Source organism: Calonectris borealis, chromosome 6, assembly GCF_964195595.1.
Source record: "Calonectris borealis chromosome 6, bCalBor7.hap1.2, whole genome shotgun sequence".
Taxonomy (NCBI): domain Eukaryota; kingdom Metazoa; phylum Chordata; class Aves; order Procellariiformes; family Procellariidae; genus Calonectris; species Calonectris borealis.
The window spans coordinates 1905024-1932927 of NC_134317.1; the positions used below are offsets into that span (position 1 = coordinate 1905024).

The 27904-nt window shown below is 39.8% G+C and overlaps 1 protein-coding gene across 11 annotated transcripts; it reads left to right on the forward strand.

The window, feature by feature from the left end:
• The first annotated feature begins 699 nt into the window (after nt 1-699).
• On the forward strand, nt 700-27719 carry PRPF40A (pre-mRNA processing factor 40A). Of its 11 annotated transcripts, XM_075152641.1 has the most exons (27): nt 700-990; nt 1074-1346; nt 2722-2859; nt 5878-5958; nt 8997-9027; nt 9266-9288; nt 11440-11541; nt 11644-11754; nt 12213-12333; nt 13440-13464; nt 13842-14156; nt 14929-15037; nt 15976-16040; nt 16622-16786; nt 17466-17574; nt 19079-19229; nt 20029-20162; nt 20553-20667; nt 20813-20916; nt 21092-21208; nt 21721-21858; nt 22515-22610; nt 23561-23647; nt 23736-23832; nt 23933-23994; nt 25136-25270; nt 26454-27719. In XM_075152641.1, exons 2-27 carry the CDS (start codon nt 1227-1229, stop codon nt 26544-26546), a joined length of 2844 nt encoding a protein of 947 aa, XP_075008742.1. In that variant the 5' UTR covers nt 700-990; nt 1074-1226; the 3' UTR covers nt 26547-27719. The 11 variants fall into 11 exon arrangements, with proteins under 11 accessions (XP_075008742.1, XP_075008736.1, XP_075008737.1 ...); XM_075152635.1 differs by having other exon boundaries at nt 720-1346; nt 11464-11541; XM_075152636.1 differs by having other exon boundaries at nt 720-1346; nt 11464-11541; nt 20825-20916.
• The last annotated feature ends 185 nt before the right edge of the window (nt 27720-27904 follow it).

Here is a 27904-nt window from a genome sequence, read left to right on the forward strand (position 1 = left end):
CAACATCAGTACCTCGAGTGGCCCTAATTAGAGCTTGCGATTTAAGGCAGGACGCTTTCTTTTCCTGAACGACAAAGCCCACGCACACTGTGCGGATCTCGACCCACAGAAAGCCACCCTTATGGCAACGCTACCCGTCCCACCGGCCACGGCGGGCCCGAGCGGGCTGTGCGCGGCCCAAGAGCGCGTCAGGAGCGCTGCTGCTCCCTCACGGGCCCACAGCTGGCCCAGCGGGCCTGGGGCCCGGAGCGCCGCCACCGGCCTACCTCAGCCGAGCAGCCGCGGGCCGCCCGCCCTCAGCCACGGTTCGGCGGTGAGGAGAGCGGGCGGGCCGAGGGCCTCCTCCCGCCCTGAGGAGCCGCCCCCGCCATGGCGCCCGCCGAGCGCGGCCCGCTTCCTCCTCAGGAGGCACCTACCACCGCGCGCCCAGGGCGGGGGGGCAGGGGAAACGGCTCGTACCAACCCGGACCGGCATGGGGAGGCGGACTATAAGGCCGAGCCTCTGGGCCGACGCGTACCACCTGCCGCGCGGCGGAGGGGAGCGCGGCCACCACCTGCCGGTCTGCTTGAACGGGCGGAAAAGTTGGCGGTGGGCGCCTCCCCCCCCTTCCTTCAGACGCTCCTGGTACCGCCCAGCTCCCAGTGCCCCGCCCCCGCCCCACGTGAGCCCTTTCCCAGCGTCCCCTCTGCTCGGCCCCCGCCGCAGCCACTTCCCCCCGCGCGAGCTCCGCGGCCCGGCGGGCCTGCGCCCCGTACCCTGCCGGCAGCGGCCCGCTCTCGCCGGGAGGCGCCTCTGCTCGCCGCAGGCCCGCCGCACCCCCGGTCCGGCCCGGCGAGCCGACTTTTCTCCGCGGCTCCCCCGCCCCCCCCCCCCGGCGCGGGGCCTCTCTCCATCCGCCTGGTCCTTGCCGCCGCCAGCGGCTCCGGGCGCCGACGCTAGGAGAGGCGGAGAAGAGCTCCTCGCGGCTGGGCCGGCGGCCAGGATGTCAGGTGGGGATTCGGCGGCGGCGGCGGCGACCGCCTCCCCGCAGCCGCTCCCGTTCTCCTTGCCGAAGCCCCCTCCCCTCATGCAGCTGACGCCGGGGGACGCCGTCCGCCCCGTAGCTTCCGCCGCGGACCAATCGCCGAAGAGCACCCGACTGGCGGGCCGTCCGGATTGGCCGGCCGGGAAGCCAGTCAGCCTGCTGGCCCCGTTGCTCCCGCCCCGCGGGGAGCCCGAGCCGCTCATGCCCTTTGGCCCCTCGTCGCGGCAGCCACTCAGAGGGCGGCTTCTTGGCAGGTGCAGCGGGGGCAGTCTGCTGAGCCCCTCGATGCGGCCCGGCGGCGTCGACCGCGGCTCCCTCATGGTGAGTAGGGGGCGCCGGGTGGGCCGCGCTGCGGGGTTGGCGGCACTCGGCCGTGCCTCGGGCCGGGGCCGCGGCCCTTTGTGGCGGGGCCGGCTTTGTCGTGTGAACGGGGGATTGCTGCGAGGGCGCTAGGGCCTGGCGGGCTTCCGCCTCTGGAGGCGGCGCGTTGCTGTCGAGCCCCGTGAATGGGTGTGCGGCTGAGGGGAGGGGAGGCTTAGCCGGTGCCGTTCCCGCCGTAAGAGCCCTCTGCCACAGCGACCGCCAGGCAGGGGCTGGCGGGTGACCAGCGGCACCTGGTTGGCAGGTCCCTCAGGAAGGAAAAGAAAAGGCGGTGACACTCGGAGGAGGGTCTGAGGAAACACTGTTGTTCTACCTTGAGTTATGTGGACAGCATCTGAGGCTCAGTAAAGAGGCAAGCTGTCACTGCCTGTCCTGTAAGAGTCAAGGATGTGGCGGGGGTCAAGTGTTACATTTGGATGCTTCAGACCTTTCTAGTTGTTTGTGATTTCTTTGTATGAACCACACACTCCCAGCTTCAGAGACAGTTAGTATTCCTGTCTTCTGGTACAAAAAGAAAAAAATCATAGAAAAATTGTTTTTGAAAATATCAAAAAGAAGCTTTACTTGTTTTTATTTTTTGCTAAGCACTCTTCTAAAATGATGTTTTGCTTAAAGATAGTTTTCATATTTATAAACTGGAGCACTTATACACACACAGAAATATGTTATTCACTTAAGTTATCTCCTCAAAGAAAAATGCTTTCCAGTGTTTTTCCTGAGGTACTCTTAGAGCTGTTGCTTCTAAGTAGAATAGAAAGCTCTCAATATGTTTTGGTAATTAAAAAAAATAGGAAAAAATGTCTGTATCCATCTTTGTACTAGCAGTGTGACTACACCAAGTATTAGAAGAGCAACAGCATTCAGGTTTTTAGGAAAATACGGGGATGGTAGTCAGTGTAGAAGTTATTTCAGACTTGGACGTCAGGAGTAGGAGATACTTTCTTTCTCTGATTTACTTTTATGCCACAGGGTTACTTGCGTTAATCATAATTGTATGGAAGAGCATGCAGAAACAGTTCCATTCCTAAATTTAGTGCGTTTTTGTGTGACAAACCACAAGATGAAAGATTGTGGAGGATTTTTTTCATTTGGATGATGGTTTTGAAATTTTAAATGGATTTGTTAATTCTGATTGGCTCTGGCTCTAGAGGACCTAAGAAGAGTGAATGATCTTGTTTGCTGTTTTGCAGTATCAATCTAAAATTGCCCAAATCATGTTCAGTTCAGTGTTGAGCGTCTCTTTGTTATTAATGCTTTTGTGAAGTTTGGGTTGTTGGCTTCGTGCTGATTTTTCTCATTTGTTGCTGTCTTTCAGATGGGACACCCAGGCATGCCACATTATCCTCCCATGGGAATGCACCCAATGGGTCAGAGACCACCAAATATGCCGCCAGTTCCCCACGGTATGATGCCTCAGATGATGCCCCCCATGGGAGGACCACCAATGGGGCAGGTAAGGCAGTTTTACAAGATTTTTTTTTTTTCTTTCTTTCTTCCCATAATGATGTCGGGTAATTCCTGAGGTAGGTAAGTCTCATACAGTAACTTGCATATGTTAAGGTTAATAATTCGGGGTATTTTATGCCACAGCATTCCTATCCATGCAGAAACTCTTCTCATTTGTAACAGGTAATTGATGCACCTCATGCGTAACTTTAATTGTAAATAGCCGTAGGTATGAATCCATAATTTGTTTTTTATTAAAGCTTTTTGGTAGTTTTCTTTAGATTTTGATGAGGTAAGGTTATCTTACTAATACAAGCTAGAAACATAAAGTAGTGCTCTTTTCAGAGGTAGTAGTGGTAGAGAACTTCATGTTTCTTTAATTCTTGGCTAACTCTTACATCTACACAGACGGAAATTATAGGGAGATGCAAGGCAAGGAATAATTATGTTTTGAATTTTTGCAGAATTCCTTCTTGAATCCTAGGGAGTGGTTTATAATTCTGTCTATATACAGTTGTTGCTAGTCTCATGTGATTGAAAAATAAACTTGGCCATTCAGATCGACAGGTGTGAACCTGGGTTGGCAGGCAGAGTAGCCAGAATCATATCTGTGCTTTTTGCAAATTTAAAGCTTTTATTTTCAACAATTAAAGATACTTTCCTGTGTGGTTTCTGATTAAATTCTGAACTTCTAAAAGAAGCAATTTCCTTTCTGTATATAATAAATGTTCTAGTGATACTACCTGTGATGGTGGTTTCATAATTAGAAACTGAGTGTCATCGAGTAGACCAGAGTAGACAGAGGATGGCAAGAAAGATTAACCCTTTGAGAAGAGCCACAAGGTCATGCTGGCAACTCAGTGTCTTTCTTTGCAGTACCTTAGATAGGGCGTGTGTCGTCTTTTTTTTTTCTTTTAGCTGGTGTATAAAGGCTTAGTCGGAGTCTCTTCAGCATGGTTTTGCAGCCTCTTCGAGCTTCTGGTGTAAAAATAATGCAGTGTTAAAAGATGAGGAGGATTTGACCATTATCATGGTAGCTAATAGCGTGAGCTTTTGTGTGTGTTCATTAGAAACTTAACTAGCAGTTCTGTTTTATTCCTCTACTTAATAGTTCTTTTGTAGCTTCTGTTCCACTGTTCTCACTCTCATGTATCGAATATTTCAGTCTTTAATATTTTAGTGAGCAATATAGAGAACTGGGGACTTTTTGATAGGTGTAGAGTAAAAAGCTAAGTATAAATGGCACGGCAGAGAGAAGCTTAGAGGCTTGGTTATCCTACAGCCTTAAGGATGGAAAGGGACGGTGACATCCTCACACCAGAACTATTGTGCTGGAAGTATCGACTCACTTTGGCTTGTTTCCTTGAACGATAAGCTCTTCCTTCCAGCAGATATCATAGATTTATTTGTGAGGCCTTGCAGGATGGGATGTTGTGTAGCTTGTTTTCTCCTTTCTGAGGTGAACCCCTGTAGGACAGGTACTTTGCATAGATAGTAGCAACAGCCTCCTGCCAGCGTCATTCAGAGGAGGGTCTTTTGGAAAAGAGTTCGCCCTCCTTCCCAATTTTTTTTCCTTTGCTGACTTTGGGTTAGTGTTATGCAGAAACTGCGCAGGGTTTCTTCAGGACCTGAGCCAGGGCTTTCAAGAAGTTTCACACGCTCAGAGCCCCCTTAGTTGCAAGTAGCGGTGGGGCAAGAGTGCTTTCTTCTCCTGCTTCTACAGGATGGCGAGGAATAGGAGGGGCCGCCTTCCAGTCTTTCCTTCCTCCCTCACCCTCCCAAGAAAACCTTGTGGATTGAGGGTGGAGCAGTAGCCCTACCACATATCCCTCTCTCCGCACGAGATGCAAGATGAGGAGAGTGGTAACCTGATGCTCCCTGAAGATACAGGGGGATGGGGTCACTTGGCCAGCCTGCCAAGGACAATAAAGGTAAAGGGGCATAACTGAAAGGTTGAAGGGGTTTGACTTCTCAAGACCTGTTTGGGATCAGTGGCCAAAAGTTCATGTTCGTAGTGACCTAAATTGTATATTTAATTCATTTTGCCACTTTTTTATGGCTTGTTAGTTCTCAAAAGCCGGGATCAGCCAAAATAATGGGAAATGTGCAAGGTATTAAACGCTTTTTCAGTAGCATTTTTGACACCTTTTCAGTGCATCGCTTCAGTGATGCATAACTTCTGTATAACTATCCCTTTGAGACCATAAGCATAAATACTTGAGCAAAAGCTAGCTTATCTGAGTTAGCAGTTCTGTGGTTTTTTGGTCTCATCAGAGCACCCAACAAACTCAGATAGAAGTCTAGACTCAAACTTTTCATTTCTGTAGTGTCATATGTCCCCATTACCAAGTTCACACTGTTACATGGTTTAATATCGTGTGTCTATATTAAGGTTTTTTTCCCCAGGCCTTTAAAAAAAGAGATCACAATTGTTTTAGAGCTTTGATGTTTGAATTTAATAGCTCTTTTCATCCTGAAGTTGTTGGCAGAAATTCATTCTTCTTTACAGTGTCCCTTTAAAGTGTTTCTTCCTATTTGTGAGGTAAGAGGAAAGGGAGACAGGTTGAAAGTTGTCAAAATATGTGAGCAGAACTAATCTTAGACTCTTGAGTTTACCTTTCCTTTGTTTAGTTTGTTCCGTGTGGCCTTGGAATTTTGCAGAAATCTTTCCCAACCTTTATTTTTCCTGCTTTAACTTAGGATTTCAGTTATAGCTTATTAACAGATCACACATCTTATCATTTGCTGTTGTTCTTTTGTAGTTTAAATGGTCTTCTTTGTTAATACTTCATATCAGACTTTGAATACTGTAGACATGTTATTGCTAACGTCGATTTTGTAGGAGTGTAATGAAGGGAATTAGAATTTTATAAACCTATCTTACTTTTTGTTGCCAAGTGCTTAAAAGGGTTTTTTTTTATTAAAAACTATTACCAGATATTTGCTTTTAAATAAAAATAAAAGAATCCTCATATTTTATGTTTAAAATATAATAAAATATATCTGAAATACTATTTAATTATAGATGCCTGGAATGATGCAGTCAGTAATGCCTGGAATGATGATGTCTCACATGTCTCAAGCTGCTATGCAGCCTACGGTTCCGGTGAGTTTAACTTAACTTTTCTGGTTTTTAAAAGGTCTTTGTGTCAGTTGCTATCATTACTTCAGTATGGGTATGCCTTTGTTTTCTTGATTTAGACTATGAAAAAGGTATTGCTAATTACAATGAAGTTTTATGTAGCTTTTGAATTATTGTAAAAAAAGTAAGATTTCTGCGAGAGGTAGAGCTAGTGATACTTGGTGTCCTGTGGATTTTCATCAGTCTTTAAACTCTTCTCTGTATCTGTGCCTGCTTTTCCCTTCTTTTTTCTGTCTGGATTCTGCTTCCCATAATGCTTCCCGCACCCCTGGCCTCCTCCCTTGTCCCTCACCTGCTTGTAGCTCGGCAGGAACCAGTGTGAACTCTGGCTGTTTGGAGGGAGGGCTAATTGTCTGACCGCTATATGTCTGATTTTTCGTAAAACTTTCTGAAATTCAGCACGTTTGAGATCTTGAGTAAAGTTTGCTGAAATCAGTAGAGGTATGAAGAAGTTATTTGGGTGGAAATGGAGAGGGAAGAGTTAACAGATATGACAGATGAAGTGTCTCTGAAGTGGAAAAGGCTAAATTTCTTTCCTATTAACATAATCTTTTTGGAGATTTAAAGTAACTGTAGGAGATCCACTTCAAAACAGTTCTATCCACTTAAATTTAGAAATAAATTATTTTTTGTTTTCTACCATGCAGATACTACATCCCCAAGTCAGATTTCATCCTTGTAGAACTCTGAATTTTCCTATAGTGCTAAGTACAAAACCTTTGCTACTGCTTTTGTTGATTATTTTAAAAAATAAGTTGGTTAATATTCCACTTGGTTTTTTTCATTAAGGGTTTGCTGAAAGAGATCTTTAATTCATCTACTAAATATGCTGTGTGTAACCAGATGTATTGTGTTAAGCAGTCCATCCGCCCTCTGGAGTAATGAAAGAAAAATCACAAAGGTGCAAAGTATCTGCAAAATACATAGAGAAGGGACTGTTAGGAAAAGGATGTAATGTCACCTTGACGTGTGCTAGATGACTGAGAATTCATACCAGAGAAGGGATGTTAATTATCTTAACAGTGGAGAAAAATTTAGTGCTTGGGCTTTATCAGACACTAGAGAATCTGCCTGTTAGTTACAAGTTCGTTTCTCACTGCTGTTCTCTGTTTAATGAGATGTGAGTGTATGTTACAGCCTTAGTGTAATTTAAGTAAAAGTCAGTAACTCCTTAGGCAAATTCGTGGGAACTGTGCTTCAATAGTTCTTGTGCTTATATAGCTGCTTCCTAATGCACTAAATATTTTAGAAGCTACCAAGTAGGAAGGATGTTAGTGATTTTCCTCCATTTCCCATACAGAAGTTGTTACGAATTTCTGACAAATGATGCTCATGGAAAATTTTGAAAGAATTTCAGACCTCCAGAGAAAAATCTTAAAAATGCTATGGCCAAAAGAGACTTAAAAGGGGAGGGAGGGATCAGCACTAAAATCAGTCTAATTTTGAGTTTTACTGTATGTTTTTACATATTTTGGCAAGAAGGCAGATTTGGGTTTCTAATATGGGATTAGGAATAAATTTTGATTGAATTAAGTCTGTGGATATATGGTATTTAGGAGTTAAAGTAGCATAGCAGAGGGCTCCAGCATTTAATTTTGCCCTTAACCCTCTTGGCAGTGATAGGAGGAGCTCACACCTTTGCGCATGTGTATGAGAAGGCATTTGTCTGTCATGGCAGCATTCTTGTACCTCGCATGTGTACCACAGCATGGAAAGTGTTTCAGAAATAAAAGAATGATTTTACCACTTCCTAATTTAAAATAATTTGTAGATGAGCAAAAAATGGTGACCTTCTTTGCAGCCTTGATGATTTGCTTGGTAAACTTCATGAGATTATTGACTTGTTGAATGGCTGTCTGATGGAAAATACCTTCTCGAAGTGTAAAATGTAATCTAAAGCTCATTGAGGCCAACGGAATGATTTATACTGATGTCAGGGCTCTTTGGTCTTGACTGTTTCATCCAAGTGTGGTGGTCTTTCAAATGACTCCTATGCAGGTCGCTGTTCTGTGGTCTACAGAAGTGTTTACTTCCAGAAAGCTGATTAGAACCAGTGTAATTCCTAAAAATTATTATTTCAGTCAGATTAGTGCTCTTACAATACACAGAAAATCAGAATAGAATTTGGAAAAGTAAACATAGGCACAAGAAAAGAAATGTGTCAGAAAGGTTACTTACCAGAGACACAAATTTAACTATGGCCTTGCTTAACTGACAGTACTTACGCTCATAGACATATGCATGCACACAGAGTAGCTGAGGTTTTTTTAATATACAGAATGCACTTTAAAGGCCTACATTTCATTGATGATTCACCTGGTTTAGGTCTATTGGATAATATCAAACATAATTGATCAAACATGATTTCTTTTCTCTTTTTAACAAATTTTACTTTTTTTACTTGAGGAGTTTTTTGTTAATAAAGTTTGTAGAAGAAAGCTGAAAGATAAACCCTAGCAAAAGATAAGCTTGCAGGCTAATTTTTGCCTACAGAAAAAGAAAGAAATTGGGAAAACTCTATGTGAATTCTGTTAATCTTTTTCCTTAGTTTGAAAGAATTTCAAAAAGGGTATGTGTAAGAGCTTTGGTTATTTGCAAGCAGTTCCATGAATGCAACAAATTCAACACTAATATGTTCAAAGGCTTATGCCACATAACTATAACAGAAGCCTACTAACCTACTCCAGCAGAAATTCAGAATCCTTTTTTTTTTTTTCCTCCCAACCTACTCATTTGGGAGATAAAGATTTGTATTGGAAAGGGCAAGGGACCCCCTGGTATAGTTTATTGTATATATTGCCTTTCTGAAAAGTAGCTTGATGTTCCTAATCGCTTATTTAAGAAGTAGTAATAATAAAGTGGGCGATGGGAAGATAGGAATCCGTATTTAAGGCAGTAGAGCATTTGGTGTTGAAAGCACTTGTTTGGATATGTACTGTATTTATTGATGATTTAGTTATAATTGCACTCAGTACTTAAACGTCTGTTGATTGTTTCTACAGCCAGGAGTGAACAGTATGGATGCACAAGTAGGTAAGTATAAACAATTTGTTACCATTTCAAAATATTTCAGCAAAATTAGGTGAAGTATTTAAAAAAAAAAATATTATACTTTTCTGTAAAATGTGATTTAGCATATCAGTAACTGATATCTTCATTGATTCACAGAAAACCTTTTTTTCTTTCAAACACTGATTAATTGCAGTCTTTTGTAGAAAAATAAAGCAACCAAACTCATTTTTAAATCAATTTTTTAAATTTTATTTTTTAGGTGTAACACCTCCTGGAACTCAAGTAAGTGAAAATCAAAATTCTAGAAGATTGTAATAGCTGTGTGGTGTTGTGCATACATGGCTTTACAGGTTTAAAAGAAAACCTTGTATCTTATTTTTCTTCTTATATGGAGCTTCTTTGCTTATTTGACTGTCAGTCTGTAATTAATGTTAAAATTAATAGCTCCAAATGTGTTTTTTATTTGTCAGATACATATGGTTTTCATGATCTTTTTGTGTGAATGTAGTATTTTGTCATTTAAAGAAATTTAAGCTTGAACTAAAGTAGGTGTGCCTTTCTGCTGTATTTCTAGTTCTTCTAGTATGCAGGACAGCAATATGAGATGTTCCTTGTAGTGGTTTTAGGTCTTTTTGCCCTATCTGAGCAGCAAGTGAATTGTATCATAGATACCTATGTTACTTTAAAGCTGACTGTTTTCAGATTTAAATCTTTGCAAGTGTTGGGCTAGATAGTTACTCAGAGTAGAGTTGGGGTTCTATTTGCGCTGAAGAAGATTGAAGGTTGTTCCTCTTTCTGTGTTTTCCTCTTTTTTTTTTTTCCTTTCTTTTGTCCTTCCATATCAGTGACCAGTTTATAAGCAGATTTTTATTTTACTTACATTTGGGTAACTTTTTGCCTATTACATATTAATGAATATTTTGCTTTAGGAGTTCTAATATGTGTAGCAGAATTTGCTAGGCAATGATTAAGTCTTTCTTGCTGTTCCTTAGTGCAGCTGTGCTTAGCAGGAGAAGCCAGGTCAAGGTTCTGGTATTGTTCAGTCCCATGTGATTTATTGGAACCTTTATTAGCATTGTCAGCTTACTGAGAGTTTTGTTACCAAACACTTTAACAATAAAAAGAGAATAGCCTATATAGTTACCCATAATAATTTTGAAAACATCATTGTGGTTTTTGAAGAATATAAAGTACTAACCTCAAAAGAATAGTTATCACCACTTCATCAATTTTGCTGCTTGTTGGTAATTTAGCTTAACTTCTCCCCCCCGAAGTCTTGACATTATTTGAAATTTGCTTTTGTTAGTGTCTCTTTCCGTGTTTGTGGGAACATAGCATAATTCAGTAGCTTAAGTAGAAATAAATATTGGGTAGGTTGCATGGAAGGTGATTCAACATAGGTTGAACTTGTAAACAGGAAGGTCGCTTGCAGGCCAAATTTACCTCGTTAGGTGATTTTTCAGTATTCTTCCACCTTTCCATCAGATGGGATATCGCTGATGGAACAGAACTGGTGCTGTGTATCTCAATAATGAAACTTTTGAATCGTGAATTAATGTGACTTTGTATTGAGGTAGGCAGGTCATTTGGAAGGAATCTCAAATTTTGAATTTGTCTTTCATGACACCTTGAATGACCATGAATAACTTTCAGTCACTATCAGATTTCTATTTAAAATTTTGTAAATGTTAAATTACTTGTCTAGAAGATATCCCAGACATTTACCTTTAGTTTTTAAGATGATGAAGAAAATAGTTTGGCTAGATAACGAAGAGGCGGAATCTGTAAAAATAGTCATGTGGCCTCAAAGATACCCCATTGTAAGTTTTTTGGTTGTTACTTCAAAATTTGGGGACCTTGTACCTAGCTTAATTATTAAATATCGGTTAACATCAATTGTCCTTTTATTTCTATGAGATTTGCATTCTGTGTAATTGGGCAAGGCAATTGGACCTGTAAAAAGGTTGTTTCACCTCAGCCATACCCGGTAACTGAAACAGAGTAGATGTCTAAAGCTGTATTCCGCCAGCCCTAATTTCAGAAAGTTTATATAAACTGTTGATGAAAGCAGTAGCAAGGTACTCCTGAGTGCACACTAAACTCTTGAAGTCAGAATCTTCTTGAAGCAAATTTTTCTTAGTTTTGAAAACATGGAGTGCTTCTGGGACTTTCACTTGAAGTTGTTAGGGTCCGATCATCTTCACTTTTGCTTTCTTTTCTGATGGTAATTGGCTGCCTTGGATTGCTGAATGGGAGGGGGCTTTGAGGGACTCTTAATAGCTCTTGTCTCAAAATAGTAGTTTCTCGAAAACAATGTGGACTTAAATGTGTTTAGATTTTGGCTTGCTGTTTTTCCTTTGTTGCTGAATTACTTAGTATATTTAATATACACATTCAAATGAAAAACAAATATTAACCAGAATGTCTTTTCAGAGCTCTGTTTTGTTTCGCCCTCAGACAACACATCCCGTAGTTTGTGCAGCCCAGCAAACTGCCACAACCAACAGTTCTGTTAATGAAGAGCACTCTAAACAGGTTTATCAGCTTTCCACTTGTATTTAACTTTTTAGTGGCTTTTGATAGCATCTCGGTCAGCAATTATTTTTCATCATTAATGGTACCTTTTATTTTTCCTAGAAATCTACATGGACAGAACACAAATCACCTGATGGAAGAACATATTATTATAATACTGAAACAAAGCAGTCTACATGGGAGAAGCCAGATGATCTCAAAACACCCGCTGAGGTAAACTAAATTCAGATGAAGATTACCGTACTGTGTGAGTTTGTGTGAACGCAAGAATTTGCTAGCATAACTATTGTGCAGGATAGCTGTGCCAATAGATTTTTTTTTTATTTTTTTAATGGGAGCAAACTCTTAAAATAAGGAACGTTGCAAAAATGTTTATATCACATTCCTTATGTTGTTGGAACTTGTGGCTGCAAAAAAGACAAAGTTCTCAACAGTTTTTGTCAATTTTTAAATAAATTTTCCTTATTAGAAAGATGGCTTTCTTTAATATTTAGATAAGTGATGTATTTATTTATCACTAGGGAGGATTTTTCTTGCAAAGTATATGACTTGTATTCATTGATCCTTAAGTTATTTCTTGGCATAGTGTTTCTGGCTCGCTTTTAGCTATCCTTTTAATTTTAAAACACAATTGTAAGTTTGATTTTATGTTTTTGTTTTCTATCCATTAGCAATTGTTGTCTAAGTGTCCCTGGAAAGAGTATAAATCGGATTCTGGAAAGCCCTACTATTATAATTCCCAAACAAAAGAATCGCGCTGGGCAAAACCCAAAGAGCTTGAGGATCTTGAAGGTAATGTTAAGAAAAATTAGTAGGGAGAGTGGCAGTGAGTTGTAAGCTGTGCATACGCATGACTTCTAGCAAAAATTTGGTATCAAAGCATAGCAGTCAAACTTCTGTTAGAAATGAAATCTACTGGAATAAGCTGTATGTAGTAGAGTTAATGCAGTCTGAGGTTTCTATGGAGCAGTCTTGTCTCCTGTGTCCACACCCCCTCACCTTTCCCTTTTTCCACTGTACCCTTAGTTCTTCCCTACTTATGTGGCAGCAGCATCAGCTCCCCCTCGTGTCCCTGAACGGGAACTGGATTAGGATGTGATGTGCTGTGGCTTGTTCAGGGCTATGTGCATGCTTTCTGTCTTAGCAGTAGGTAATGCTTCTAGTCTTTCTTCATTTTAGGGCTGTTGTAGGGTTTGACTCTTACTTAGCCACTAATCCTTTGGAAACTTGTAGGAACTTAGTAGGATTTGTGAAGGGGTTTAGGTTGATGGGGGAAGACGAGAGGCAGAGGGGTGACTGTACTAATCGTCATTGACTTGGGAAACCAGGGTAAAAGGTGCTGGACTTCTCTTATACAGTATAGCTTATAACTGAGTAAGAATTACATTTTTGTTTTGGTGTCTTGGAAGAATTTTAAAAACAGTAATGTATTTTATCCTCAGAGCACTAGTATTGGCTGTCTGCTGAAAGCCAGTAAGGGAAGTAAGATCTTGATGAAAAATCTACAAAATCAGCTGGGGTAGTCAATGAGTATTTTAAAAAGTACTACGAAGAGTAAGCATCAGTGACTGTTAGAATAAAAAAAGAAGGAAAGATCTGTTTCAGTAAACCTGACTTTAAAAGACTAGTTTAAAGAACAGATAAAGTTGAAATAATTATTTTAAACCAAGAAGTCGTTTTTTATATACCCTAATCTTTATTTAATGGGATTTCTAAATTTTGTTTTAGTCTGAATTGATGTCAGTCTTTAAAGGGCACAAATTTTAGAATTATTGATAGTAACAAAAATATTTAAAGCTATGCTTTTATTAAATCATATTAATTATAAATTTTTACCCTGCATATATAAACTATTTTTGAAGCTATATTTTGATTGTTTCTTCCCCTTTCTCCTCTAGCAATGATTAAAGCTGAAGAAAACAGGTATGTTTTTAATGGTATGCTAATGTCTTTTACATTAGGCTGCCTATTATTTCTTAAAAATGGAATCTAGTCCTTGAATCTTAAAACATGCTTCTTCCAGCTTTTCATTCCAAATGGTGGCTTAATATATAAAAACGCAAATCGTATATTCTAGATTTCTTTTTAACTGAAATGATTGATCTACATAGTTACACAGTTTCAGTAAAGCGTTTCCTTTGTCTGAGCTAAGATTGTTTTGTGTTCGAGATACAATCTTTGTAACTAGACCTAAACCTCTCGTTTCATACTTCATTAATTTATTTAAACTACAGGTTTCTCTAAGCCATTAAGTTATCCCATGCTTCTATGTGACTGTTCCTGTTTTTTGATACCTATAGCACAAAACCCGAAGAATCGACTCCAACAACATCTGCTCCAGCTGCTGCAGCAGAAGCCACAAACACAACCACCACAGCCACAACCGCTGCTGAAGCTGCTGCGGCTGTTACTACCACCACTGCTGCTTCTGCAGCAACAGCAGCCCCCGAAGCAGAATCTGCTGCAGCTACTTCTGTTGTAGAAAATGAGAGTACTGGCACAGCCGCAGCTGAGGAACAGGGACAAGCAACTTCTACACCTGCTGTGCAGGAACAGAGTGGAGAAACTGCAGCTAACGCAGCAGATGACTCTTCCAAGCAGGAGGCTTCGGGAGAGTAAGTGAAATGACAACGCATGTGGCTTTGCTGCAGTTTTGTATTTCTTCTAGGATCTGGTTTATCTTCAACTATAGGTGGCCAGGCTCCTTTGACAGTTAGCCATTTCTTCAATGAAATGTAAGCATGGATCAATGGCAGCAAGAGAAGAATAATGAGGAAGAAGTGTTAAATCTATTTTTAGAAAAATTAACGCCCTGCCCTTGCTAACCCTCTCCCAAAGCTCTTAAACCCTACAGAGAATGTTAGTGGTTTGAACATTTCATTTTTTGATAGCTGCAAGAGTTTCCCAGGGTAATATTACATGCTTACCCTATATGTTTCCTCTTACATAGATCTGTGCAATTAGCTATCGTTAGAAGAAAATGCAATACTAAATAGATCTTTATCTGTTCCACCAGACATGAGATCCTTTGGTTTTTAATAATGGAGAATTGATTATGTGGAGAATTACAGCTTATGATTTTCATCATTCAAACAAAAAAGAAATACGCTGTGGGGGATTATAGCCATCGGGAGATAACTAAGGGCAAGAGGCATAAGTGATAATACTTTTCTGAAATAGTTTGCTTTGTTTTTGATCAGTTGTGTATGGTGTCTGTAAGGAAAAGTCTTGTACAAATTGTGGTGTTTCTCATGTGTAGCATTATTTTTCTTTGAGTTGCTATTTAAAAAACTCATTCTATCTTATTATGGTGGTTTATGACTCTTCAGTGCCTCTAACTTAGAAAAAAAAGGCTTAAAAAATAAAACTACTGATTCTTTTATATAGTGCTGCTTCAAAGAAAGAGGACGATGATGCTCAACCAGTTAAAAAAACCTATACATGGAATACAAAAGAAGAAGCAAAGCAAGCATTTAAAGAACTGTTAAAAGAAAAGGTATTTCAGTTAACTATTCTTCATGCTTTATTGAACTATAAAAACTGCATTTGCCAGAAATTGCTAGATGTTTTTTCATGTGAAGAATTTCTCGCTGTTGTGGAAGATGACTTTTGTACTAGACAAGAAATAAGGAAAAAGAATGCAAAGTGAAAACAATACACAGTTGGAACTTTTTTCCAGCTCTTGGGGTGAATGGGAGGTGTTGAGTTTTCATCCGGGCTCTCAGTTCAGTTTTTTCTTATTTTCTTCGTTTTACATGATCCCCACACTGCAATGCAAACTTGTAATCTGGTCTTTGTCCAAAATTCAGACTGGATCGGTGAGTGATTTCACGGACAGCTTTACTAGATGCTTCAGAGACAGACAGTGTAGAGGTCCATACAGAAAAAGGACGAACTGTTAGATTTAGTATGCAGTGTTTCCATAAGCTAGTATGATTTAAAGACACTTTTTTTTTCCCTATGAAGTAGTAATTCTAAAACTGTATTTAAAGTGTTGTGGAAATTATGGCGGCCAATATTTTTGTCTGACAGTGAGGTACATTTCTAATAAAAGTGTTGCCTGATTGTCTGAGCGCTCAATTTTTTATCTTTGTTATAAAGATGAAGTGGGAGTAAAATGAGACTGGCTTTGGTTTTCCCTCAGAGTATATGGGATCTGTTTGTGTTTTGTCTAGTGAGTCAACATAGTTGTATAGTAGACAAACTTCCAGAAGAATTTATTGTAGAAATAACAATAATCCCAAAAGTACCTTGTTTCGTTTTCCATGTCGACTATTAATAAAATTTTAAAAAGATTTGTGGCAAAGAACGGTGTCTTAACCTTGAAAGTGTAGTGCTTTTTTTTTTTTTTTGTAAGGGCTATTTTTTAAGGAATCTGTCATTTTTGGATGTTGGTTCCATATCTGATTAGGTAATGATTTAATGTCTTCACAGCGAGTACCATCCAATGCTTCTTGGGAGCAAGCTATGAAAATGATCATTAATGATCCTAGATACAGGTACTGCTTGATTCTTTCCTCATTACATTTCTACGCAAATACTATTAAGGTAGTTTGACTTTACTGATGTAACTTTTGATTGTTTTAATAGATATTTTTGCATTTGTGAATGTGTACCATTGTCGGGGGACTTTGTTCCTTTACTACATAAAGAAATGCAAGTCCTAGCTGTAATCTTTCATTTGGAAAAGATGTGGCAGTTGTTGTATTTTATGCTCTTTAAATGATTTTCTTGGGAATAAAAGCATGCATTTACAACGATGGAGCTAAAGACATTCTAGGTTACTTTTTTAAATGGATGGCTGCTATAAACCTTGGCAGAAAAGTGGTTGATATCCATGATAAAAATAGTATTGTAACGCGAAATGTGTAAATGCAACCTGAAAGCATGATAGTAGCTTGTGGTTTATTAACTGCTTTTATTAGTAAGTGCTTGTTTTCATTGCTTTTTTGAAATGATCTTCCATAATCCTGAGGGAGAGACAGTGTGATGACTTTTATCTTTTGGCTCTTTGGTTTGTTTTTCTAATTTAATTCCCTTTTGTATAATTGACGTTGTTTTGTTTTTCTTCCATATGAAGTGCTTTGGCAAAATTAAGTGAAAAAAAGCAAGCCTTTAATGCTTACAAAGTTCAAACAGAAAAAGAAGAGAAAGAAGAAGCAAGATCAAAATACAAAGAAGCTAAAGAATCCTTCCAGCGTTTTCTTGAAAACCATGAAAAGATGACATCCACAACAAGATACAAGTAAGACTGATCTTAAATGAAGTTCCAGCCTTCACTAGCTTGCCAAGTTAATAATCAAATCTTGCTGGCTTGCTCTTGGTGAATGCTAATCTTTGTATGCGCTCAGCCTGGAAAAGCCTGTAACTTAAAATTTTTATAGGAACACAAATATTCTCATTTTCATAGACCGAGGCAAAAAAAACACTCAAATGAGTGTTGTGCTGATGATAATGGTTTGAGCTTCTAATAAGTAGAAATACAAGATAACGCTGAGAGGAGTTTTATATTACATCTGCCATTAAGAACAAAGTAGTTCTGATAGCAAGTTCATGCCCAAAGGGAGGTATATCTAATAAGCCTGTCATTGAAAATTTCATATATCTGATTTCATATAATGTTTACTGGAACAGTGGCCTGAACATGTGCTAGCCCTCAGATAAAAATACTAATGTAATGCACTCCTCTTCTATGGAGAGGAGCATATAGTGGCATCAGCTTTAGTTTTTAACTGTTTTCTTTGTTTATAAGAGATAGAAAGCTGTCACAGAAAAAGTTGCCCAAGACAGAATATTAGGGAGATGCCATACAAAAGCATTACTACTTAAAACAGAGTTCATTTGATGTTATTGTAAGTCAATGGGACAATTTAAGTGAGTGTTCACCAGCAAATGATTGTGTGCTTTTTCTTCGTTTTGTACAGGAAAGCTGAACAAATGTTTGGAGAGATGGAAGTCTGGAATGCGATATCTGAGCGTGATCGTCTTGAAATTTATGAAGATGTCTTGTTTTTTCTGTCTAAGAAAGAGAAGGTAACTTCCTTTCAAACTTATCTTTTCACTTGTTACCTGTAAATTAGTTTATACCTCTCAGTAAAGAAATCTTGCAAGCAGTGCAATTTTAAGTGTCAAAATGCAAACAGAAAGGGAGAAATCTGTAGGAAAGGCATGGAGAAGCAAATGAGAACGTTGCTGCGTTACTGTGAACCGTATACTGCTTACAGGGTACAGGTCAGTTTACTCCCTTTCCAAAGGGAGAGAGAGAGAAAAGAACAGAAGAGAGGCAAGGTTTATCAACAGAGACACTGCAGAGAGGGGACTCTTCAGTTTAGAAGGATGTGATGGGGGAAGGGGACAAAGCAAAAAGCATTGGTGGAACTCTTCAAAACTGTCACTGGTTTTGTAGATGTGAATTTGGAGACACTTGTTCCTGATTTCTCATTATACAGTACATAAGGGGTATAATAACGTTAGCAGGCAGAAGGTAATGAATCTTTACCTAAACAAACTATTGGAAGTTCTGTTCCTGCACAGTACACAACTGAAGTTGTGGAACTAGTTGCTGCAGGGTAACATTCTGGAGATCACAATTTGCTGAAAAGCTACCTGTCTGAAACTGGGCAAGCATACTAGGAGTAGATCGTTCTTGTTATCTTTGCCTAGTTCATTGCAGTCTGCTGGTGGAAAAGATGAACCCTTGATTTGACTCTGTATGGCAGATAAAATAGCAGTTTCTTCAAAAGGTCTTTGTTCTTATTGAGCTTTGTTGCTGTTAATTTTGCAATGTGTTTAATTTTCAGTATGATTTTAATAAATTATATGATGGCTTTTATTCTGAACTGCTGTGAATCAGACTGTGAAACTGTCATGGGCTTCTTAGAGGAAGCTGTGTTTCCTTTAACCTCAGTGGTACCATGCTGACTGTGAGGATCTGGCCCTGACTGTGTCTGGTCAGTTCATTTTCACTGAAATTTGGTAGTGATGCTAGCACTCGCCAACATCCTTGGGTAGACAGAAAAGTAGAAACAGGCAATTAGAAACAAACTGTGTAGCAAGACAATTTCTGAAATTGATTTAAGTGGGACTAAGCGTTAAGGTCCACACTTGCTAGAAAAGGAAAACAAACAGAAAGGCCAGCTATCTAAACAGCACCGCTTAAGGAATGGCCTATGATTAGCATGTCTGGTTTAGATCTGCTCTTCAGCAGCACGGTGGGCCATAGTACCCTGTTGCAGCACTGACTGTTTACTGAAAGTACTGGCAGTTTCCTAGCAGCATCTCTAAAAGATGAGCACCCTTTCATGAGCTTTTCCTGTCTGTCGGGAACAGAGATAATAGTACTGAGATGGTTTATCTGTGGATGCAAGCAATAATAGTATGTAAAAATTGTTTGTAGGTCCAAATTGTATTACGTTGCTTTGCGTGTAAATGAAAGGTTAATTTTGTGTTTTCTTAGAGAACAAACTTTTCAGGGGTTATGTATTTTTGTCTAGACAACCTCAAATTTAAAAAAAAAAAAAATTCATTTTTTCCTCAGGAACAAGCTAAACAGTTACGAAAGAGGAATTGGGAAGCTTTAAAGAACATACTAGATAATATGGCTAATGTCACTTACTGTACTACTTGGTCGGAGGCTCAGCAGTATCTGATGGACAATCCTACATTTGCAGAAGATGAGGAACTTCAGAGTATGTAAAAAGTCTATGCGTTTCTTTTGGAAGAGGGAATGGGTTTGTCTTTAGCAGTGAGGACTCCTGACTAAGTATGGCTTGCTCTTGCCCAGTCCGGGGCCGCTATGACAGCTGCTGAGCAGCTTGTGTAAAGGAACCTGTCTTGTTTTGTTCCTAGGAAACAGATGTCAGCTTCAAAAACTGTTACTGATTAATCTTGATGGTAAAGCAAAGGCTATCTTTTTTGGGTATTGAGTTGCCTTAGTAGTTGTTAGCCTTTGAAATTTGAAGTATTATTTGACAACATAATCTGTGTTGCAAATACTTACACTACCTTCTGCTAGACTGAGATCCTGCTGTGTTTGTTTTCCTAGAAAAAGTAATTGTTTTACTCTTCTAGAGTAAGAGGGTAGTTTTTCCATTATGAGCACGTTTTTCCTATAAATGAGTCAATCCTGTATTTTAAGAGCAGCATATGCATTTACACAACTGCTAAAGCATTTGATAAAGATACTCTGTTCTTACTTCTGTCCTGCATTTCTAAGATACCTGTGGTAATGCAGGGAGATGCACAAGTGCTCATCCACAATACTTCTGTCATAAAGGCTTCTGTGCTCTGCATTGGCAATGATAATTTATCCAGGTTGGGGGAGGTTGGTTTTTGCTACTGCACAGGTTTTCATGTATTTCAGCGCTCAGTGAAACTTCCACTCACAGTAACAACTGGCAACCATTATCTCATAGTAAGAAATTTTCTACGGTTAGTGGGAAGAAATACCTAATTTTTACTCTTATCACTGTTGTTATCTGTTGCTAGACATGGATAAGGAGGATGCACTGATCTGTTTTGAGGAACACATTAGGGCATTGGAAAAAGAGGAGGAAGAAGAAAAACAGAAAAGTTTGCTTAGAGAAAGAAGGCGGCAGCGTAAAAATAGAGAATCTTTTCAGGTTGGTGGACTTTCTTTTTCTGTCCTAGACATGTTACGTGATTAGATATTCTATGCGGCTTTTTATTTCTTAGGGTAGGCTAATGGGCGCGTATAATGCGTCAGTTATCAGCATTGTAGCATTTTGTCTGCTGTATAATACATCTGTTTGCCAGAAAGCTGCAAGTGTAGGGGAAAGTAAGAGGAAATAAATTTCAATGGAAATGAAATGCAATTGGAACATTGTAAATGGTGGAGGAAGGCAGGAAGAAATGATGATGTAAAAAATGATTTTTTCCATGGCGTTTTAACAAAAATGGTATTCCAATTATCAAGAGTATCCATTCCAGCTGTTAGCCAAGTAATAGTATGATGAGTGACTACAAGTTTCCATTTCACTTGTATTTTGTAGCTATTTTTAGATGAACTGCACGAGCATGGACAATTACATTCAATGTCCTCTTGGATGGAGTTGTACCCAACCATAAGCTCTGACATCAGATTCACTAATATGCTTGGTCAACCTGGTAAGAACACTGTCTCTTCCAACCCTGTAGAAAGTGAGGTACAGGTCTTGGATTTGGGGCAGAATAGAGCAGGGTTATTTGTATATTTTCTAAATGTTTAAAAAAATGCAGCTCTTTTATTAGAGCTAGCTTTTGACTTATCTAGTTTTTTCATCAGGATCAACAGCACTTGATCTTTTCAAGTTCTATGTTGAAGACCTGAAAGCACGTTACCATGATGAAAAGAAGATAATAAAAGATATCTTAAAGGTGAGACGGGAAAATGCTCCATTATGTGGTTTCTTCTTTTAATGCCAAACATATCATTCAAGTGAACTCTTTGCTACTGGGAGATGGCATTTCAAATTGTGTTAATGTCATGTGCATTCGCACTGAAGTGAGAGTTCCTGACTTACCTGATGCCAAAGAAGCAATTTTCTTACAGGATAAAGGATTTGTGGTTGAAGTGAATACTTCCTTTGAAGATTTTGTTACGGTCATCAGTTCAACTAAAAGAGCTACTACTTTAGATGCAGGAAATATCAAGCTGGCTTTCAACAGTGTAAGTATTCATATATAGGAATGTTCAAAAAATTACAGTATTAAATCTCTTGTAAAAAGAAGAATTGGCACTTATTTTCACTGTATTGCTATGACTGGTAATATTTAAGCAACTCTAAAGCACAGCATCTCTCATTCTGATATCGGTTCCCAAAATAAAGATTGCAGAGATATGTCTTTATTCAAAACATAAACATTTCAACTTGAGAAATTCTGTGGTAGGAATTAAGTAATGTTCTGTCATTTATACGTAACTTTTCTCATTTTTGTGTGTGTGTGCGCTTCTGTAATTCTGGCTTGCATTATGTACTAACTCTATTTTAGATTCTGTTTGAGAAACAGCAGTTGCATGCTGTAAGAATACGTAATGGGTTAATTTTCCTGTACACCCAAGTGACTAGTAGAAAACTCTAAAGGTGAACTGTCATTGGGCTTTCCAAAAATTGCATTAAACTGAATTATTAGTCCTCCATTTTGATATCTTTCAAATGATCTTACGTTTGTTTGATATAGCTGCTAGAAAAGGCAGAAGCCCGTGAAAGAGAGAGGGAAAAAGAAGAAGCTCGCAAAATGAAGCGGAAAGAGTCTGCCTTCAAGAGTATGTTGAAGCAAGCTACTCCTCCCATTGAATTGGATGCTGTCTGGGAAGATGTATGTATTGTCACTTAACATTGAAAGTCTTTCCAAATATATTTAACAGGCTGCTGCATGCTAATGCTTTTATAAGTAAACCTAGATTCTCTAAGCTCTTAGCGTTTCTCTTTATATAACTTAGACCCATAAAAATTGTCCTGTCATTTCTTCAGTAAAATATGAAATGTCATGTTAATAACTTCATTCTATTGATACTTTTGTTTGAATACAATTTAAAACAAAACAAAACAAAACCCTAAACCCAACCAACCAATCAAAAAAAAAACTCACCCCCACCCCCAAAAAACTGATCACACAAAGCCCCCAAACTTAATTTAGAGATATAAAACACTCTGCTTAGTCTATAACTTTCTTCTGGTAGGATGATCTTTCAAAACCTTTCCTCTCAAAGTATACTTTGTATAAAAATGCATGCTTTAACAAGCTTGCATGGCTTAAATGGCAGGAAAAAACAGTCTGATTCTGCATGCTTCCATCTGTTACAGTTTTACTGAAGACCATTTTGGTTGTGAAGCTGGCATAAAAAATAAGTTTAGCCTTGTGACAGTACAGTGGCTTTTTCAACTGCTGAAATTATGTCTTTTTTTAATTATTATTTTTATTTCTGAATGGCTGTATTTCATATTAGTATTTTATTGCTATTTTTCTTACAGATCAGAGATAGATTTGTGAAGGAACCAGCATTTGAAGACATCACTCTGGAGTCTGAAAGAAAAAGAATATTTAAAGATTTCATGCATGTACTAGAGGTAATTATTACTTTATTTTTTCCTGATTAGAGAACATACAAAAAAATTCTTAGTTGATAGGCTCTTAAATTGTGTGGAAAGGGAGAGGGATTTAACAGAATTCTACTGATTTCTGTTAACAGTGGACATTGTGCGTTACGTAAAAGTAATGGATATTAAAACCTCATCTTGAAAGTAAGGAACTGAAGAACACGTTAGAGTTATTTGATATTATTTGATACATAGTTGTTCTTTTAATCTGCTTCCCTACAAGAATTTTCAGAAGTTAATTTAGCATTGTTTCTTGCTGTGATTTCATACAAAACATGATGAAACTTCTGGGGTATTTTGTTCACTACAAATCTGAAACTTCAAGAACGTGCCAAGCTCTGCAGATGTACTTTTTTTCCCACCATAGCCAATTTTTTGCCGATGTGCAAAAGTGATGTTGTAGTTTAGTTTCATTCTTAACTTTAGGATCGGCCGCAGTAAGAGTTAAGCTGACAAGTCATTCTTGTTGAATAAGGTGCTGTTTTTTGCTAGATAATGTGAGATTTGATTTTACAGCACATGCTCTTTGGGTTTTTTGTTTCATTTTCTGGAGTTTGTAAGAGATTTTAAAATGGCTTAATTTCAGAATTTGAAATTTGGCAAAGCAAGCTACGCAGTATATTCTAGGCCATCTTGAGCAGGGGCTTAATTGGAAGTGTTGAAACAGGGATCCAGGTAATAGAAGCTGTGTGCATCCACGCCTAAAGCTGTATGCTTCCTTCTTTCTAAATGCTTCTTATTACTACTTTAACATGGCAATACTGGTAGCTGTTTATGGGTTTTGACACAATAAATGCTGGATTCTATATTTTTTTTTAACCACTGCTAGCTGTAGATGCCTTGTGGATAATAAGAAACATTACAGTTCCTTGTTGTGTCCTATAGACCAATTATAACATTTGTCTTCTCTTGTACTTTAGCACGAGTGTCAGCATCATCATTCAAAGAACAAGAAACATTCTAAAAAGTCTAAAAAACATCACAGGAAGCGATCACGTTCTCGTTCGGTAAGGTGTTCCATGATGTCTTAAAATCTAATTCTGTAACTATTCGCAGTGCTGTTGTCTTGCTAACCACGTTCTTTTGTATCTCAAGGGCTCGGAGTCTGAGGATGATGATAGCCATTCAAAGAAGAAAAGGCAGCGTTCAGAATCTAGATCAGTTTCTGAGCGTTCTTCCAGCGCAGAATCTGGTATGAGATTGTTTTGTTTGTTTTTAAATTAATGTTACTGTTTTATTGCTGGGTCTTCATAATTTTATTGATGTATTTTTATTTCTCCCTATGTTTGCAGAGAGAAGTTACAAGAAGTCAAAAAAACACAAGAAAAAGAGCAAGAAGCGAAGACATAAGTCTGTAAGTGCAGTTAACTTCTTTGAGTTGGCTGATGGACAACTTGACACCTTATGGTTTTAGTAATCCTTTTTAGGTACCTGTAGTCATCCAGCTGTCTTTGTAATAGGCACTGGGTGAGATCAAACTGCAGGAGGGTATTGGCAACTTAATAACTTTGTATATATACCTTAATATTAAACCATTTAAGACTGCTAAATTTGGGGGGTTTAACTGCAACCATGCAAGCAGATGTAAAGGACTGTACTAGTAGCCTGGTATTTGCCGTTCATCATGGCAAATCTTGGCGTTGACTTTTACTGTGGAGAGCTGAGAAGAACCCCAGCCATCTTTTCCTTTTGCCTTATGCTCAGCATCATTCCGTTTGTCTGCTTGATATCAGGGTTGCGTTAGAAGCACTCATAGCAAATGTACTATCAAAAGGACCTAAAGAGCAGAAAGAGAGCTTTCACTCTCTGTCCGTTGAAGCCAAAGAATATTTTTTGTCCTGGATAAGGAAAGAAGCTTGGGTCTCTGAACTCGTGTTGGCTGCAAAGCACTTCAAAACTGACGTATTCTTCTGTTTCTGCAATTCCTGAGCGGTTAGCTGTGCCCTTCAGTGGGCAGTGGTCACAAGCGGGGGGGATATTAATTGTTAGCCGTTGAGTAAGGTACTTGTGCTAAAGGGTTGCAACACAAACAAGGTCACATAAGCTTAGCCACACTGGGATGAAACGTGGAATAAAAACACAGTGGTGACACCTAGTCCCTCACAGTATGGTTAATAGTCCAGTAAAAACCCAGCGATGTTACAAGCAGCTGTGTAACAGAAAAATGTTTCCCAGATTTCACCCTTTCCAGAGATCTTACTGAGCGAATGACATTTGTGTACAGAAGAGATCTATTGCATCGCATCCAGTGTGCCCGGTCTTTGCATGCACTGAGAATGGTGAAAGTTCTTCTGTATTGAACAAACCTCTCCTTTTCTTTTCAAATCACTTTAGTGATGTTTTTGCATTACTTACTTCTGCCATGGTTAATAGGAAGTGCTTAATTAGTAACCACTTTAAGCAGTTTTTCTAATATGTTCTGTATTGAAATGAAGTCAGACTTTTCTGAGGTGTTGTTATTCTACAAATTAATATTTTCCCCTCTGTTTACACAGGATTCACCAGAATCGGATATTGAACGAGAAAAAGACAAAAAAGAAAGAGAGAGAGAGAGCGAAAAGGATAGAGCTAGACAAAGATCGGAATCAAAACATAAATCTCCTACTAAAAAACGACCTGGAAAAGATTCTGTAAGCTTGCTCGTTTCCTTTTTGTCTGATGCTTTGGGCTTTATGTATCAATGGGATGCTGCAGTATAGTATGCAAGCTTTATAGGTTTACTTTAAGAAAGCTTTATTTATGCTAAAGCTTTATTTATGTTCCATTTATAGATAAAAATGACCAAATGTTCAAGCAGAGCTTAATTATACAGATCTTATTCCCTCATTTAGTGTTTTTTTTTATTGATGTGTGAAATTACTATTTGATTAAGTGCTATTTGTTGTTGCTCGTTGACGTAAAGTGTGAACGAGGCACATTATTTTATAGACAGTACTGAAGTTTGGTCCGTACTGTGACGAAGTAGTATTTATGACTAAACTGCCCTTCTTTTTTCCATCGCATTGGCCAGATTGATCTCAAAAGAGATGAGCAGCACAGCTGGTTAAACATTTGAGTGACTGTGTGGCACCCGCATTCTAAAGCTTCAGTAGTTGCAGTGCGGGGCTGGCGCTAGGCTGACACTGGGAGAAAATCTTAGTGGAACGAAGTTCCACAATTCTTGCACTTTTCAAGCTGGGGAGTCCTGTGGGAGCGTGCTGGTGGCTGCGGCCCTGCTCTTTGCTGTGGCGCTTCTGTGCGTAACTGGTTTTGGAAGGGGCTTGGGACAGTATTTTCAAAGACACATAAAAGTGTTTGAAAGAACAACTTCTGGTTCAGCATCTTTTGGGGTCTCTTCAGGGGGGGATGGTACACCCCGCTCTGGTTGTTTAGATTGTGGTCGTGGTGGTGTCCTTCCGGGTAACGCCCCATACGTTCCACCTTCCGAGAGGAGATGGGAGGGCAGATGTCTGCTTTTCATATTATCTTAAAATAAGCTGCTTTGGCCTCCAGATGCCTTTGAAAAACCCAGTTACACGGCCTAACGCGGCATCTTCCATTGGGAACGCGAACTCGGGTGTGATCAGGCAGACGCGGTCTGCAGGAGGAGCTCAGCTTAGCTTGCCCTTTCCCCCTTGCCCTCCCCACTTCTTCTGGCTGCCGCCGCTCGGGGTGCGTGAGCCTGGCACCGAGCAGCCCCCTGTGCCCCCAGCTTTCGGTCCCTCTCCTGCTGGGGGCTGTAAGGGGGACAGCGGGCACAGGCTGTGCCGCCGGTGAGCCGGCGCCGCGTGGAAAACCAACCCTTCTTGCCGCTAACCGTGCTTCTCTCCGCAGGGGAACTGGGACACTTCTGGCAGTGAACTGAGTGAAGGGGAGTTGGAAAAACAGAGGAGGACTCTTTTGGAACAACTGGATGAAGATCAATGAGAACATTATTTATACCAAATATGTTTACATTGTGGCATAATAAAAGAAACCAATGTCTAATTCAGGATGTGGGTTCTGATATCCTGAGTTCCATTGTTGAAGTAACAGTGGGTTTTAATTTTACCACATAAATACATTCAAGTACTATTATTATGGGCCTGGCATCAAATCTAGAACAGTGAATGAAATTCTGAGTGCGAAGCTGAGTGTCTGTCCAGGACCTGCTAGGCAGGACGGGCACTCTGCTCGCCGTGGAGGGAGCCCTCTGAAGGGAACGCCGCGGTGGAGGTGTTCCAGCGCTCACTGGATCTTGTCTGCAGGCCCAGGGAAGTGTTGGCACCTTTCTAGCAAAGCATCTCTTAAGTACGGTCCTTCCTAGAAAGGTAGTAACGCTGCTTTTCCCGGCCGGTGTAGGCAGGTAAAATTTCATTTTTAGAAAGAGATTCTTAATATAGTTTCTTGTGGTTTAATTTGTTTTATGGATTTGTTTTTATTTTGAAAAGGGGAAGGCAATGGAAGGGGAGTAACGAATCCATTTCTTGATCTGTACTGCAAAAAGATACCGGATATTGGAATTGCTCTTTTGTGAACTGCGTCACTGGCCAAACCCATGTTGAGCTTTTGTACGAAACGGAGGACGTGACTTCCTGGCTGAGATTCGTGTCTAAGTACCGTCTCGGAGCCAATTTTTACGGTAAATTGTCAAAGCCCTGGAACTGCGGCTGAGGGGAATGCGAGGGGCCCTTCGCTGCGGTGCCAGCAGAGGGTGCTGCCTGTCCCAGCCGCCTCTCGCGCTCCCCCAGAACCCGATCCGAACAGCTACGGGTGTTACTTCAGCGTTACCTTCCCGTTAAGAAAATTTAAAAACAAAAATCAAATTGTAAATGAATTTCAGTGCGTTGCCTTAAGAACCTGCTGAAGAATGTACCACTGCGTTTCAACAGCAGCCGCGTAGCCGCATCTAGAACATCCCTTGACAAGGGGAAAGGAAGAAGCTGAAGCCCCGTCTCCTGTTTGCTCGCCTCTGACCAGTTTGTGTTCAGGAAGGCTGTGCCAGCCCTGCGCGGTGACAAGCAGCGGCTGCTGTGGTACGCCTTCTGAAACCTCTCCCGTTGGAATATTTTTGTACATTTTTATCAATTATTAAACCTTGTCTTCTAGTGTGTACTAGTATTTATTTCTAAATACTCTGTACAGCTCTGGTAAATAATTATTACTGTCTTCTGATTGTTGGATTTAAGCAATGTATGTGCTCACAGAAGCTATTTGAAGACTATTTATAAGAGTTCAGCTTCCTTTTCAGTGCATTTTTCCCTAATATTGACAGCTGTTACTAGTGCACAAACCCCCAAAAGGTC